A 16,751-nucleotide genomic window follows, 5' to 3' on the forward strand; every position below is an offset into this window, starting at 1 on the left:
CTGCAGTTGTTTCTCCAACAACTGATTTCTGGGGGGAATTTGAAAGCTGTCACATTTCATTTGGGCCTACCATGAAATCTGAGAAGTGTGAGCCCTGAACAAAGCACCACAAAGAATTCAGTTCTCACTGATGACAATACTTTTTATTACAAAGGATAACAAAGTGCTTTCCACAGGATTCACTTTAATACAGAGTTGTTAAGAAACGCAATTTTTGCTTTTTAAAACAGACAGTTTCAATGCAATGATTTTTCAGTGCAAACAAGGTTCTCCAACGCTCTCCATTGTGTAGCACTTCTTCTCTGTACACAGTAGTTCAGACATTCAGGCATCAAGTGTGAAACAGTACCAATGAGTCCATCTTTTAAAAAACAGAGGTTATGTAAAAACTTTTGAGATGTCACAATGACCAACAGGAATTACATCAGGTTGTTTATTGCAGTCTGAGGGGACATCTTTCCTTCATACAGTCCTACACATCAAGGTGCTTTCAGTTCTAATAATCATATATACCAATATAAACAACACTATCCATCTTAACTATATAGACAAAAGCAAAATTGTCTTTTTTCTTCTTCTTCTTCTTCTTTTTTTTTTTTTTTTTCCTTTTCTTGAATTAAATTAACCTTTTCCTTTTTAACTAGAGATACACTGGGAATGTCTGGTGTTCCTGATGCTGTGGAACTAAATTTAGATGGAAAGAAGAACACAATACAAGGACTGTTTACCTATTTCCCTCTCTTCTTGGCACAAATTCACGGTTAGATTTATTTTAACTCTTTAAATACATACATGCAACCTTTTGGCTTGCCTGGACCGCACTGAGTGAAGAAGAGTTATCTTGGGTCACATATAAAATACATACCATAGTTAATATTTGTAACTAAACTTAAAAATATTTTTTTATGAAAACATAAAAAAGAGGGCAACAAAATCATAAAGTGAGGGGGATATTTGACCCTGTTTTTGTGAAACTAATGCATCAGGCTGGTTTGATGGCAGTGGCTGCAATTCTTGGTGAGCTCTCAGGGCATTTGTCATGGATTTTTGATGAAATGTTATTCTTCTTGTGCTTCATTCTTGAAAAGTTATTCACAAATGTACGAACTGCCAAACGTGATGACACAAAGTATGATTGTGAAGTGAGGGGTATTTTTCTTACCAGACTTACGTAAGTCTGGTAAAGAGAGACAGTCAGATTTTTGAGTTGTCTCTGATTGCAACGCTATACCTCAGATTCCTTTATCACAACGGAAAGCGCAGCCACATATTTTTCACTGTTCACAGGACTGTGTTTAGCCAGTGTACTGCAATGCATAAACCTATTTGCCATCACTTGAGTGGCACATCTCCATGCCCTCCGCCTGCCTGGTTTCAGCCCAGACAGTGCCAATCACACAGCAATGTTGGCTGTTGCTGGGCGATGGGTGTGTGCCCAGGCTGCTCAGCAGGGCAGAGCCACTGCCACGATGGTGGGGCAGAGGCAGCCACAGAATGGGCTGGGCTCAGCCATATGCTGGCCATGGGTTTGACATGCCTGCATTTAGGCACTGCCTCACTGTGTTCCATTTTCCATTCTCTGGATCTGATTATATCTCAGTCCTTTATTCCTTATGTCCTCTTTCCTTTCCTGCAAACAGCAATCATAAAAAACAAAAAACAAACAAAAAAAACCAAACCCAAAATCAAATGAACAACTATGCAAATTCTTATATACAATGGAATGTATTAAACCACAAGAGTGAAAGTGAGGGGGTATTTTCCAGACAGGACTGTTTTTCCCCTCTTTGCTTTCAGTCAATGCCATTAAGAGAAATATTCTTTTGGGTTTTAAAATATTTTAAATCTTCTGTGAAGGACAAGATGTAAATAGTCATCCTTAAGAGAAACAGTATCAAACATTCACCATACACAACCTTAGTTCAGAACCCACTTATCCATACATCACAAGTACAGAGGCATGAACTTCAAAAGAAAAACTTAAATGGCTTCATGAATGAAATAGTCATAGTTATACACATAATAAAAGGTTACATGCATATAAACAGCTTCCTTAGCTTGTCAGTCACACCCTCAATTCATTGTTCCCAGTTACCCACACGCAGACCAAAATCACCATGTCAAGAAAACACTGCATGCTGTGTCACAATACAGTCTTCACACAAGTAGTACTGCAATGAGGCTATCACACTGACACCTTTCTTCACAAGACAAAAGGAACTGGATGAGTTTCTCTGAACAATAATTTGATTGCGGGAAGAAAGGAAGGATCTTTTTTTTAAATGACAAGATGCTTCTGTAATACAGCCCTTATAGAAGAAAAGAATACACTCAAACCTACCAGTATAGCTATGTAAATACGTAACAGTATAAACAGGTGTTCTGCTTTCCAAGGGATCGAAACAAAAGACAAAGTTTACCATAGGCACTTGAGTAAAGAGCTTCCTGCCACCAGCATGTGCTTGCTATTTGCTTTTGGAGTTCCAGCTGTGAGCAACAAAGCCCTGTATGTAGGAACACCTCCTGTTGCCAAACACTTCCCTGCCACCAGTGTGATTATTTAACCAGCTGCCAGTCAACACAGGTTGCCATTCAGACACACCCTGTCTCACACGCATGCTGTCCTACTGGCTCACCAGAGCCTCCCAGATCCACTCACAGCCACAGCCATCTGAACAATTGGACAGGGGCTCCTCACAACAGAACTACTAGTTAGAAAAGTTGAGACTTTTCTGGCATAGTGGCAGGGGGTGGGCCACAGTATGCATGTGGCCCACAGGTTAGAGGTGCCTGAGCTGTTCGCTTCACTAAAGAGCCATCAGTTCTCTAATAGAAAAGTCTGTAAGGACTGGGATCAAGGGCTGTGGAAATACAGCCCAGCAAGCAACGTGATCCATTGCGTTGGCATAAAATCTGTTCTGCAAATCCAGTTGTGACAAAGGAACTACAGAAGGACTACACTTAACTTCAGAGGTCTTTGGATAAGACTCAGCATTTTCAACTACAAGCAATCTGTTGTTGATGGCTGCTAATATAAAAATATTTAGAAAAAAAATCATTGCAAAAGCTTAAGTAGTTATTTTGTAAATTTTACAATTTATATTACATCTGTAAGTAAATGTATAATTTCATTCTGACAGAGATGAGGTCAAATTTGCAGTCAAATTTATTACTAAAAGTAATATACAGCAAATAATAGATTAGTAGCCTATTTAGTAAAGATTCTGTCTCATTTTACTACTTTCCTTTAAATGTGCACATCCAACTCTGAAATATTCAGTACATCCTTGGTGTGGCTCCTAAGGAGCTAGAGAGAATCTTGCACCTATTCTTCAATCCTGTTCTGTTCTCAAGTTTGCATTGCCCATGCCATCCAATTATAGGTAGGCATTTTACTGCCTATTTTGGAAATTAGTCAATTAAAGCTACTAAATAAAATGGCCACTTGATTTCACTACATTCTTGTCTTGCAGGAGGAAACAAGACTGATTTGCTTATGTATGCAAGTTCTTAGTTTGCATTTGGCCTACAGTGCAGTTGATGAGGAAGGCGTTAACAGCTCCTGTCTATTATCTCTCTGGTTGTTCACGCATGACCCCAGAGGAAGCAGACAGTATTCTAGCAGCACTGTCTGGAACAGCAAATTCCCAAGACTGCAGTTATAACTACTTACAAAGTCCATGAGTTAGCCAAATATTTATCTTCAGGAGGAGGGATGTGGGGAAGAACAAGGAAAAAAATAGAGCAGCAGCAGCTAAGTGCATTTCCAAAACCAAGGCAGAGTTATATTCGTCCATTCGGGACTGTGATTCCTCCCTAGCCCTAAACAACAGCTGAAGTCTTGTGTGAAGTCACCAGCACTAGTATACAAGCAGTTTTCTGGATTCCTGACTTCCTGGAGGAAAGCCCGCTATAAACTGTACTAAGCAAAGATGCTTTTACATGACAAAGCTCTCTCCACGTCAGAGCACTCATCACTGAAGGTTTCTTAGCAAACCTCTCTCATGTAAACCTAGCTTTTTGGCAATAAACTAGAAAATTATGCAGATTCAGAGAACAAACAGCACACAGTCCCCCAACAATGAAACAGGATACTCATATCAAGTGTCCTTTTCAAACCAGACAAGAAATTTTCATTATGAAAAACAAGAACATTGCAGGAATCGGGAGGGTAGGAGAAACAAAATGCCAATAGGGGGACTAAGGCCCCAGGAGTGTAGAAAAGGGTATATTACTTTGGACACAGTTATTCATAATTTTAGTCCCTCTCACACCGAATCTTGAAAGTTCAGCAAAAAACAATTTGAAGCATTGCAACTTTTGATATGCCACCCATTTACTTAAACATCCATGCCCACTGAGACAGTGGATTGACAGTGTTAAAATACAGAATCCAACAACGGGCATCTATAAAATCTTACTGCTGTACATAAATAATGACAAGGCACAGAATAGCAACCAGTCCAAGAGCTTGTAAGCCGACAAACCAGAGCATAACCCAGAAGAATATAACGATTACAGGTTCTACTATCCGTTCTCCAAAGTACATCCTTGTGAAGCCTATTCTGATAAGACTTTTGTTCAGTCCACCGAAGAGTGTCCCCATCTTTTTATAATCGTCTATTACAGGTTCTGTGGCGTGGTTTCTTTGTTCTTGCTGGACCTACAGAAGACAAAAATAAGAAATACATTGTACTATCAGTTCTTATTAGTATGATCCATGTGAACAACCTGATTACATTTTAATTTATAAAAATAAGATATACATGTAAAAAAGCCACTCCTTATGTCACGAAATTGAAAATGTGATACGGCTTGTGAGGCAGGTACAATGTTAAGCATGAGACTCACTGATCCACGCTCAGAACACTTAAGTAACACAACAAAAGCATGCCAGCCTGTCTCCTTTCCAGGTTCCACTCTAGGGCGTACAGCTCTCCCACAGAACCTTCAGAACCACAGGAACAATTCAGAACTAGTAAGCATGAACTATCAAATACTTTGCACTACAGTACAACTGCAGGGCTCTGTCTCTGTCATCTCTGACAGAAGGGCACTGAATTAGACATGGAAGAGGGCAAACATCCATCTTGATATTGGTGTGGAAACCAATCCAAGGCAAGCAAGGGAATACGGACACAAAGTGGTGATACAAAGACAAAGAGGGGATAGGAAGCAAGTTCTGCGGGGTTTCCAAAAAGAAAAATCACGGGGCTTATTCATACCAAGGCAGAAGAACATCTTTAGATGAAGATAACATGGTTAAGTATCACTGCAAAAAACATGCACCAAAGATATTGATTCAGCATGTATATTTTAACCAGATTAGAGCTTGAAATCCCATCTCTAGTTCCCCAATGTCCAGAGATCCATTGCACAAAACCTGATTGCCTTATGTTTGGGTACAACAAGTTGAGCACATTTTCAAGATGCAGGTTTGCTAATCCTTCCATTAGGCAGCAATGAAAACACAAAGAGCAGCTACTCATCAATATTTCAGTCAGCTGATCAATAAGTCCAACAAATTGTCTGTAAACCTCATGTGCAATTAGTCAATTCCTGGATTCAAAGCAAACATGCAACTTCAATTATGTCTTCAAGGATGAATGCCATACTGTGCCCCTGGTTACATGGCACAGACTCAGCAAGAAACAGAAACTCTACCCCATAGCAGCACTGGGCTCTCTGATAGACAGCAAATAATAGATGGAGTCCCATTCCTGCAGAAAGTCACCCACTGAAGACAAAAGGAAGCTAATATTTTGTTCTAAGCCGTACTTAAAGCCACAATATGTAACCCTCTGGCTAACTGAAGGTTGGGCAAACCGCCACACATGATGCTGAAAAACAAAAAACCCCAAACATACAAAAAAATCAGCACACAGTCCCTCAGCTTTGTGTGCTTGGGCAATTTTTTATTTGCATATTCATAAAGATTTTGGTTTAAGTTTCAGCATTGAATCCCAAAATGTGAAGAGTACAAGCAGCCTAAATTGTAATGAATACTGCATTCAACTGCGGTTCTACAGAAGAGTCTAACCTCTGAGAGCTCCAGCATTTTACTCCATGTGCTGACAGCCACCCACCTCTTCTCTTTTCAACCTGCTTTTCAAGCACAGGTCATTTTCCTCCCCCAGTGGCTACGAAAACTCCAGCTTTCAGCATTTTGCCTTTAATTGTACTCATCATTCAAGTAACCATTAATTTCTCTTTAATTCCAGTGTCTCAAGATCAGCTTTTTCAAGAAAGGGAGAGGCAATCTCAGGCTTACAAAACAGAGTCCGGATGGCAGGATGCTTGCTGTCCTGAGAGCCAAGTGTTATTATGGGAACTCTCATTCCTCTTTCCTCAAAGACTGCGGGGAGACGGAGCAGAAACATGAAATGATTAGCCTAAGTGGTATATTGATTGCAACAATTAGGGAAAACAAAAAGGATACATTTGCTTCCTGCATTCAGATACCATAGGGAGCACAAACCTATGGGACGGAAGAGGGATCAGAGAGCAGCTCTCAATGGGACCACTGCTGAGCTGCAGACCCATGACATTTGTTTGAGAAGCAGCTCAGGCTTCAAGCTAGCAGCCAGTGTAACCAGGAGGGGAAAAACGAGGCAACAACAAATCCCATCTTTGCCTCGGGATTATGAACAGCACTCTTCAACATGCCAGAAGCCATGGCACAGGGTGAGCCGAGCACAGGACTGGTGGGGACACCAGCGGGCATGCTTATATCAGCACCCTGTCACCTGGCCAGCTGCTGTACCAAGAACCGCACGTTCCTACACTGAGAGCACCTCTCACTTCTGCAAGGTGATCTGGGACTTCCCTGGCCTTGTCATACTGATTGGATAAGCTGACAGCAACAATTTGTGTAGGCCTGTTAAAGCAGGGTACAGAAGCAATGTCGTTTCAGTGCTTTGGGGTTTTATTTTCTATTTTTTTCAGAAGATGTCAGCTCACCCTCTCCTTCTCAAACAAGGGTGGAGTCATGAATTCCTACAGCCATTAAATAAAGCTTGCTTCTAGGAAAGGAGACTGAAAAGCACATGCTTAGTTACAAAATAAGTGTGAAGTCTATTTTCCAAACGCTTTAGACATATTACAAAAGCTTTCAGAAAGATAATGGGAATTTGCAAAACTTCAAAGTCTACTGCAGTTGATTCAGGCTGAGTATGCCTTGCTCCAGGCAACTCTGCCAAAACAAGTGCAACTGGAAACAGATGATGGCCTGTAAATCACAGGCAGCAGTTTTCTTCCCTATTGCATAATCATTTCACAGGCTGGACAAAGCAGGTTCCTTCAGAAGTGGGACTAAAGCAGAACCAGCAGGGTGAGCACCGGTAACATTACAATACCCCAGATGGATAACAAGTATTAAATAATAACAAGTATTAAATAAGCATTAACACGACAGCTCAGAGTTCTTTTAATAACTTCTAATGAGATAGTAAAACCGCACAGAGCCACGCAGGCATGCCAGCACCACTCAGCACAACTTCAGAACCAAACAACTCCTCTTTTTCTTCCAAGAGCACATTACCAAAAGCATTTTTAGAATTTGGTTTCCTTCAGGTGGTGCACAATTCCCAGCTGACTCTTAACTTCCATTGGGCTAATTTAATGTATGAAATCAGCCTGCAACTAGAAAGACACTGCCATAACAGGAAAACATAGAAATGTGTTTAGATTTTACACATAGTGGGACCATCCACCCACTTAAGCAAGTTTCATTAGTGAAATTCTTTACACAAATGCAAAGCCATTGTATATAACTTCATTGCCTGTTTATATTCCTTTAGCACATTCAAATTAATAGCATAATATTTACACTTTCTCCCTTTTTAAACATGTGGTGCTTGGTTTCTATTTTTCAAATTATTTACAGCTAAATGCAAGAGTTCTCACAGAGAACCAAAGGGGAAGTGCCCCATGTCCTGTCACGCTCCTTGCTGCATGCATGTGGGCCGCGTCCTGCGCACACCCACCGCAGATCTCCAAGTGCTCTGTATTCAGTTGTCCTTTCAGATGCTTGGTGCCCAAGTTTCCCTCCCTAGCTATTAGATATTTCCATCTGCAAAGCCATTGCTGATTGTGTCCCATGGTTCGCTGGCAAAAAGTCAGAACTTGAAGATCCAAACTCTGAAAAAGGCTGTGACCAGAAGTACCCAGCCGCTCAGGCCGTGTGGCTGCAGGTTAGATGCTGTAAGGAGAACCTGCCACATCTCTCTCTGAGGCAGACGCCAGCAAATGCACTTTTTTTCCCCAGGTAAAAGTCTCTGAAAAGCAGATGCTGAGCACAAGTTCCCACATCCCTAAAGTGCTTCTGAGAAAAACCTTCCTTGTAAGTCAATGTTTCTCTGGGCAAGCTTTAGAAGAACAGAAAAGGTGAAGTCAGCTCAGCTCTCTGAATCCAATGAATATCTGGCTGTGGCTTTACCAGTTATGTCTGTCATCACTGCAAGACTCAAAATTATATGTATTCTGACCACTGCTTTTGCTTTTGGCAAAATTTAATCACATTCACTCAAATCCACAGCTACCTCAGCTTGCATGGAGCCTGCGTTTCCCACAGGACGTGCAGAGGCCGCTCACTCCACCCTGACAGCAGCAGCTTTTTGAACTTATCTCCATTGGGGCAAGACTGTTTTGGCAATATAGAGAAATCAGAGATCCCCATGGAAGACAACCTCTCCTCCTAAAAACGACCTTGGAAATGCTTCATATGCTATTCCTTAGGAGAGATGGACAAAAGTAGCACTGGACTTCTCACAACTGCTCAAGGCCAATCCCTGCCTGAACCACCTAAGCACAATGCATTCAGCTCAAGGTCTGTTTTCCTCAAAATGCTGAGAGCATTCAGTTCCTACCACAGAAAATTTGCAGCCTGTATAGAACAGCTTCCTGAGACCGTGGAGGACACAGATCTGAAGGGGACACATACATTGCCAATGTGACTGCACAGTTCTGCTGTTAATTCAAGAGAGCGCTGAGTTACAGAGCTAGCATTTCTCCTTTTCTGCAGTCAGCACCACTAACTTGCTGAAGGACAGCATGAGCTTTGCCTTTGTACAGCACCCAGATGTCCTTACGCTGCCCTGCTGGGATGGGCCTGGAGCTTCTATGCACGCAGCCGGGCTGCAGCACTTTCCCCTGCAGGCGATGGAGAAGCTGCCCACATGCAGCACACACAGCATCCCACATGGTCTGGACACGGTGGACTCACTGCCCACACATAGATCATATCAGATCTAAACTAGCACCACTCTGCGTGCCCCTCAGACTCCCACCTGCTGGATCAACTGGGGCCCTCCAGGCTCCAATCCCTGGGGGGCAAAAGTGGTCTGACAGCAGTGACTCATGCTGGTGCCTCCTGCCAGTCTCCTTGAGGCCAGCTTCATCACCTGCTCCCTGCCACCAGGCTAATGTGATAAGTGAGATGCTATGGGGCCACCTGGAAAAAGACAGGATTGAGCTAGATGGAGAACCAGAACCTGAATGGCTCCAAAGTGGCTGTAACATTTCTCATCCTTGCAACTTCAGTACAGCCCTGTGACAAGAGCAACTATTCGAGTTATATCGTGTCTTCCTGGTATTTCACCTGCTGAAGCAACAGCACGGCCCACATTTTTCATAAAGATCTTGAGATTGTTTAGTGTGGGGTGCACGTATATGTGTGTGTGTAATAAAATCCTAAGTAACTGACTTGAGTTAAATAATTGGACAAAGTTCAGCAGCCCTTGTTCTGTAGCAGGTGAACATAAATAAACTGTTTCACCTAAAGAATTTTTTTTCTTTAATTCAATTACTCTGAGGGTACAACTTCATTCAAAACAAACCAACCAACATCCCTCATCCTACTTTTCCCAATTAATAAATGCAAGAAATCCTAATACTCCTTTGCTCTTTGCAACAACACCAGGCTGAGCACAAACCTACCAGCTCCCCTATGCTGCTTCAAAGAGTGTTGAGCAAACATGATCTCCAGCAATGAAAGATAAAGAAGTCTGACAGACTGGGAAAGTAACCGCTCTCCATGTGCTGTGGGTGATTTTACACCCACCAGAAGCTGGTGATTTTACAGTTAGGAAAAACGCTGCTGGGCTGATGAGGAAGAAGGAAAAGAGAGAGAAAAAGGAATCCATAAAGTCCACCTCAACCACAGAATCAGCAGTGTCTCCAAATTGCTTCTAACATGCTTCAAGTGGCAGTTGGTGACATCTGCTATTATAAAAGAAAAGGAGACTGCATGTTTAAGGTATATATTTTTGTTACAAAAGAACCTCTTTTTGAGTTTAATAACAAATGCGATTAACAACTTTAAAATGAAACATTAAAACATTTGCAACCAAGAAACACAACGATATCACCTACATGCATGATGGAAATGGGTTGATGATTGGACTTAAGATGATCTTAGAGGTCCTTTCCAACCTTAATGATTCTATGCTTGCACTTTTTTTTTTCTTTTTTTTTTTCCTAACATAAGGATTTTCTTCTTCAGTATTTAAATGCTCGCTATCTACTTTACTTCACTCATGGTTATTTTTTCTCCAAGGGACAGGTGGCGTATGTGATAGCTGACAACCACGTGTACTTCGATGTCAAAAAGCCACTAAGATGTGACTTCAACAACATGGGTACTTAATGAAAAACATACTCCAGTATTTTTGAAAGCTAGACACTGATGTTTGGAAGGCAACCTCACAAAGTCATCTCTTTTAGAGGACGCAAACTAAAACTAAAAACACTTCGAGCTCAATCTAGAGAATAAGAGAAGAAAGCAGGCAGGTGACAGAAACCATGCCAAAAGAAACCACAAGTTCCCTTCCACTCCAAAACAAGAGACCAGTTTCTGTTTGGTACAACCATTGCACACATCTGCATGTAACAGGTAACAGAGATCAGGGAAGCACAACATACCCAATTTTCCTTGTATTCAAACAGCTGACTGCGCAGTGTATAGCCACAGACAAACTTTAATGTGCTCAAGAAGAGCAAATAGGTTCACTGGAAATCTGATTTTCTTCCTTTTCTACTGTAGCAGGAAGAGAATGGTATTTGTTTGCATTATTTGTTAGCATGAAACCAAAGTCTAGCATTCGGCCCTGTGACTAAGTGGTAAAACGATCTTGATACTCAGCCAACACGCTATTAAGCAAACGAACTTTCTTAAACTGCCTGCAGAACATCAATCAGATTCATTTCTCCAGGCTAACTTTAACCTGATATTTAAATATTAAAGGATTGATAGATTAGAAAAGCAGGAAAAGACAGTCATACATCACTTCCAGATGAAAAGGTGATGAAAAGTTCATTTTTTTCCTTCTGGAGAGAGGAAAAAAAAAAAGTAAACAGCAAAATCAAAAAGCGCGGAATAAAATGACTCTACAAAACTTTACTACTACCCAAACTACTTTACAATAGCTATCAATAAAAGTGGCATTCTTAAACAAAGACTTACAATGAAAACTTGCAAAATGAAGATTGAGTTAACATTTATTTCACAGCAAAAATTTATACATCACTGCTTATAAAACAGAACCAAGATGTTGCTATAGAAACAAGCAACAACATAAGAAAGTCAACAGCAACGTATTAGCTTTATTCAGCTTTCACGGCAACTGAAGTTTAGGATCAACGGTTGCTGCAACAAACTTCTACCCACCAGGAGCAGCTGTGTGTCAGGGAGATGAAAAGGCTTTTCCAGGAGATGAACTTCTGCATGTGCAGAGCAGATAAAACTCCAAAAGCAATACAGCCTTTAGCTGATAAACCATATTGCAGTCCCAGCAGAGAAGGAAGTGGGAATCAAAAAATAAGCCTATATTAAAACACGGGGAATTAATCTTCTGCTGTACCTGTACCTTGATCCCCACCGTGCTAAAATCTTCGCCAGAGATCAGACCACAAGTCATTTCCAATCAATCTTTTCCTTACAACCTCAACACGTAATTTCCACAGGATAAGTTTCCCCACTAAAAATGGTCAGTTGAAGCCAGAAAAAAGGTACAACCCGTGGTACATTCAGCATGGTATTAACCCTCTGACTTCCTGCAGAGCAATGGTTAATCCTTCCTCTGAGGAAGAATAAATTTCTGTACACTTCTATCTCCAGGCACTTTTGTCTTTGAGCTAGGAGGATCTTCATATTATAAAAGCAGGGCATACTATGCTATCTCTTGTATGTGCTACAGCTATGTCTGAAAGTTTTGCTTACTTTTATTTTCTTCTCAAAACACTGTCAACTCACAGAAGACTCACTGTGGTGGGGGGTTGGAATGTGATGATCCCTGCGGTCCCTTCCAACCCAAGCCGTTCTATGATTCTGTGATAATGCCTTTTAGAAAGTCTTTATAAGATACTAGTACACAGCTAGGAACCTTTACAGTAAAGATAAGGTGTTAGTAGATCCAGAACAAATTTTGGATTACGCCATCCAGCCAGGTATTGCTCTTTTCAGTTCAGAAACAAATCCTAACAGCTACAAGCAGGAGAAGCCTACAATTTTCAGATTATCTCAGCATAGAATAAATAAGAAACTTAGCAATAAGTTTCTAGCCTTAGGCACCACAGTTTCCATGTACACTAGTGTATTTAAAACATTCTTGGCCTCTACTGACTTGTGACTAAAATTATATAGTCCCATGAACAACACGGCATTTACACGAGAGAGACCATGCAGCTGTTGAAAGCATCCTTTCAACAGTCTCTGCTCTTTCTTTCCACACTGTAGAAACACCAGTGATACAGCATGTTGGAAACATAATTTAAAAAATCAGGATTTGAAAACCACCAGCTAAGACATCTGTACTTCCTTTAAAATAATTCTCAATGGGAAACACCAAAAAAAACATTTAAAATGGAATCATAGAATAGCTTAGGTTGCAAGGTACTTCCTTCTAAGCCTCCAACTGGATGACCCAGTTCCAACCCCCTGCCGTGTGCTGGTTGCCCCCCACCAAGTCAGGCTGCCCAGGACCTCATCCCACCTGGTCCTGAACACCTCAAGGAATAGGGCACTCACAACCTCTCTGAGCAGCAGTTCCAGCACTTCACTGCCCCCTGAATGAAAATTTTCTTCCTAACATCTAAGCTGAATCTCTTCTCTTTTAGTTAAAGCCATTCTCCCTTGTCCTATCACTATCAGACTGTGTAAAAAGTTGCTTCCTTTCCTTCTTGTAAGCTTCAAGTACTGAAAGGCCGCTGAATAGTCCCTCTAGATCTCAATCCACCTATTATAAGATAAAATACTCCATTTATAGAGATAAAATGTTATTCAAAATTACAATAAAATATTCAAAAAGGTTAGAAGCTCAGGTTAATAAGGTGACTGTCTAAGCTAATTTATCTACTTGTGAACACATGTATTGCATATTAACTCCACATTTAGACATCTTCCAGGAGGGAGTGATGGTTTCAGTTCAGCTGTCTAACAACGCTTTGGATTCTGTTTATCCTCAACCAATTTGAGGTGGAAATCCTGCCTTCAGCAAAGCAACCTGGAATTCTGCCATTGCCTTACACTTTGATTACAAGAGAGTAAAGCCACTACAACCTACACAAGTAATCTACCCTCATTTCTTCTGCTCGTAGAACATAATTCTCATGCTTTAGCTACACAGTAGGCACTTTTTGGAAGCCTCTTTCCTAACTGCTTGCAGCACCTAGAAACAGTGCAAGGCTGTGCACTGCATCTCCCACAGCTTCTTCACATTCGCATGGGGACCATGAGGCCTGCTCACCTCCTGGCTGACACCGCTGTATCCTCTAACACAGGGCTTCTGCCTCATCTTTTCTTACTACACACTTCACGTACTTCACCTGTCTATTCTTACTTTGTGCTTTAACCCAGTAAGGCTTATAAGATAATTACACCTGCAGCGGTAATAAAATAGAAGACTATGACCCCAGTTCTTCCATGCTTCAAAGACTACCATCCAGGTAACCATCCTCATCTTTGTACGCAAACCCACAGAGAATATTAATCACATCACCATCCTGTTCAGCTTCTAAATCTAATCACCAAGGTAGGTAATTTTATAGCCTACTGCAATAATGAGTTCCACAGGCTGTGCTCTACATTTAGTAACACGTCCTTCTGTTCTTCCAGAAACGGACTTCATTACACAGGTCCATGCTGACCTTACTGCCACCACCTTCAATGCAGTATCAAACCTAGAGAGTTTGGCATTTCAAAAATAGACTCCCTAAAGGTTATTCTTATTTAAAAAAAAAAGACACTAAAGGGCACACACATTATTATTTACATCCTTACTGCCCTGTGTTGCAAGGAGCTGCAGCTAGCCCGCTCCCATGCTGGGTATGTGACCTGCTTGCTCCATTTCCCCACTGAAAGGCTTGGAGACAGACTCACAGCCTTATGCAGTCACCAGAGGAATCCACTAAGCCCAGTGTCTTTCAGGAGCACCACACTGCCGGCCGTGAGATCACACAGGTGTGCTGGGTGCTGCCACACATTCAGCTGCTGCCAGCTTTCTGGTTCAGCGCAGGCATAACTTTTTTATATGACTTTTCCACAGAAGTAATTAACAAACTAAATGAAACTGTCTGAACATCAGTTTGGGATGTACTCCGGTGGCTCCGCTCGCCCATGTGCGGATCTCAGCCGCGGTACCTTTCTCTCTCGTTGCCGTCTCAAGAGATTCGCAATGGATCACTACACCGAAGCATGAAACAGAAGTATATTTCTCACCACGGGCTCCATGAAGGGGCATTCGGCACGGCGCCGCTGTCCGAGTACCGAGCAGCCCGTGCTGCAGCCAGGCAGCCACGCGCACCGCCGGGGAGAGCCGCTCCGCAACCAGCAACGAGGAAGGCACGCGGCTCCGCCCGCGCCCGAAGGGAACGGCCCGCTGCCGGCACGCAGCCGACACGCGTGCCGAGAAGAGGCGAGGCGAGCCCAGAAACGAACCGATCAATTTCTGCCATAGCTCCAATAAATTCCGTACAACGCGGCAGACGAACCGGCGGCACGCTCCTAAGGGCGCCCGGTTACCAGGAACGGCGACAGCGCCCACCGCTCCCAGCGCGCTCCCGGGCCGGCCCCTGCCCGGTGCGGGACGGCCCCGCCGCGCCGCGCGGTGTCCGGGGTTGGACGGCCCCGAGGGCCCCGCCCGCCACGCACGGCCGTTTGGCTGCGGGTCAGCTTCCCGACAGCGCGTTAACCGAGAGCAAAGCCGTGGGCGGCGCGCCGCGGGAGCCGCGGGCACGGCTGCGGGAACTCCAGAGAACCGATTCTCATGGCTTACACAACGCGGACGCCGCCTCGCAGACCGATCGCTCGCTGAGCGGCACTCCGCCCCGCGCCGCGCTCCCTCCGCTCGGGACAGCCCCGGCCCGGCCCTTCCCTCCCGCTGGCCCCGGCCGACCCCGTCCCGCGGCACCGACCTGCTCCTCCGGGCTCCGCCGGTACCGGACGGGCGCCGCCCCCGCCTCCCGCTCGCGGTCCCCGGGCGGCGGCGGCAGCTCGGCCGCCGAGCCCATGGCTCCTCGGGCGGCGGGGGCGGCCGCTGGCGGGAGCCCCGCCGGGGTGGCGGCGGCGGCGGCGGCGGCGAAGGAGGAGGGAGCGCCGCTTCCTCCCGCAGCGCCGAGCGGAGCCGCACGCTCCCGGCCGGCGGCGGCTCCTCCTCGCGGCGGGGCGGGGCTCGGCGCGGGGCCCCGCGGCAGCCGCCCGTGTAGGGCCAAGTCGCGGCCCCGCGGCGGTGAGGGGCGCTGGGCTGCGGTCCCGCCTCGGGTCGGCGCTCCCCGCTGAGAGCCGCGCCGCGCTGCCGCAAACACGAAGCCCGAGCGCGGACCTTGCGCTGAGAGCCGCGAGCACGCGAGCCGGGCGCTACCGGAACGTTGGTTCCAGCCCGCTCCTGAAGCCCGGAGTGGGGCCGAGGGGAGGCGGCAGCGGGTGCGGCGCGCCGTGTCCCTGCCCCTGCAGCGCCTGGGCACCTGTGGGTGCTCCTGTTGACGGCCCAGCACCGTGGCTGCAGGGCTGGGCTCCGTTCCCACGAGCCGTTACCCGAGGCGCTGCGTGACAGCTGGGCTCGGTGGAAGTGGAGCGTTTGTATGAATTTGGTCCGACTTTCTATTAGATGGGTGCGGACCCCGCTGCTTTTTGTCTGCACTCCACCCACGTTTTTGCTTTTCCTGCCGTTATCGAACAGCAGCAAACCGAAAACCACCGCAGAGAAGCACCCCGCCTGTCGCGGAGCCGTCACGCCTTCAGGCTAACAGGGAGCACGTCTCCTGAAAGCGCCGGCCCACGTGTAGACCAACCGACTGGCAGGCCGTGGGCTGGACGGGCCAGCCAGCAGGCACACAGTGGTACCGGTGCCATGAGCCCGGCCCCTTGTGCTCCTCCTCCAGACAGGGCCACCACAGATCACCGAGCGATGTTTCCCAGCCTCCAAGCCCCCTGACTCCCAGCCCATGGTGCCTTCTCCCACTATCCATCTCAGAAAATGCCAGTATAAATTCCACTGTTATTTTACTGATGAGCAAAAAGCTATTTAGGGTCAATAGAATCATTTAGGTTGAAAAAGACCATAAAGTTCATTGCATCCAATGCCAACCCACCCTCACCGTGCCCACTAACCATGTCCCTCAGTGCCACATCTACACCATTCTTGAACACCTCCTGGGATGGTGACTCCACCACCTCCCTGGGCAGCCTGTGCCAGTGGGCCCAAGTAAGTTGCTGACATGCAAGTTGAAGGGTAGATTCTGAAGAATATCCCTTTGTT

The 16,751-nt window shown here is 44.8% G+C and overlaps 1 protein-coding gene across 1 annotated transcript; it reads right to left on the reverse strand.

The window, feature by feature from the left end:
• Positions 1-116: 116 nt before the first annotated feature.
• Positions 117-15,610, reverse strand: FAM241A (family with sequence similarity 241 member A). Its single transcript, XM_031596940.2, has 2 exons — positions 15,409-15,610; positions 117-4,663 (listed from the first exon to the last, which is right to left on the reverse strand). Exons 1-2 carry the CDS (start codon positions 15,502-15,504, stop codon positions 4,418-4,420), a joined length of 342 nt encoding a protein of 113 aa, XP_031452800.1. The 5' UTR covers positions 15,505-15,610; the 3' UTR covers positions 117-4,417.
• Positions 15,611-16,751: the final 1,141 nt, after the last annotated feature.

Source organism: Phasianus colchicus, chromosome 4 (genome assembly GCF_987193195.1).
Source record: "Phasianus colchicus chromosome 4, bPhaCol1.hap1.1, whole genome shotgun sequence".
Taxonomy (NCBI): Eukaryota; Metazoa; Chordata; class Aves; order Galliformes; family Phasianidae; genus Phasianus; species Phasianus colchicus.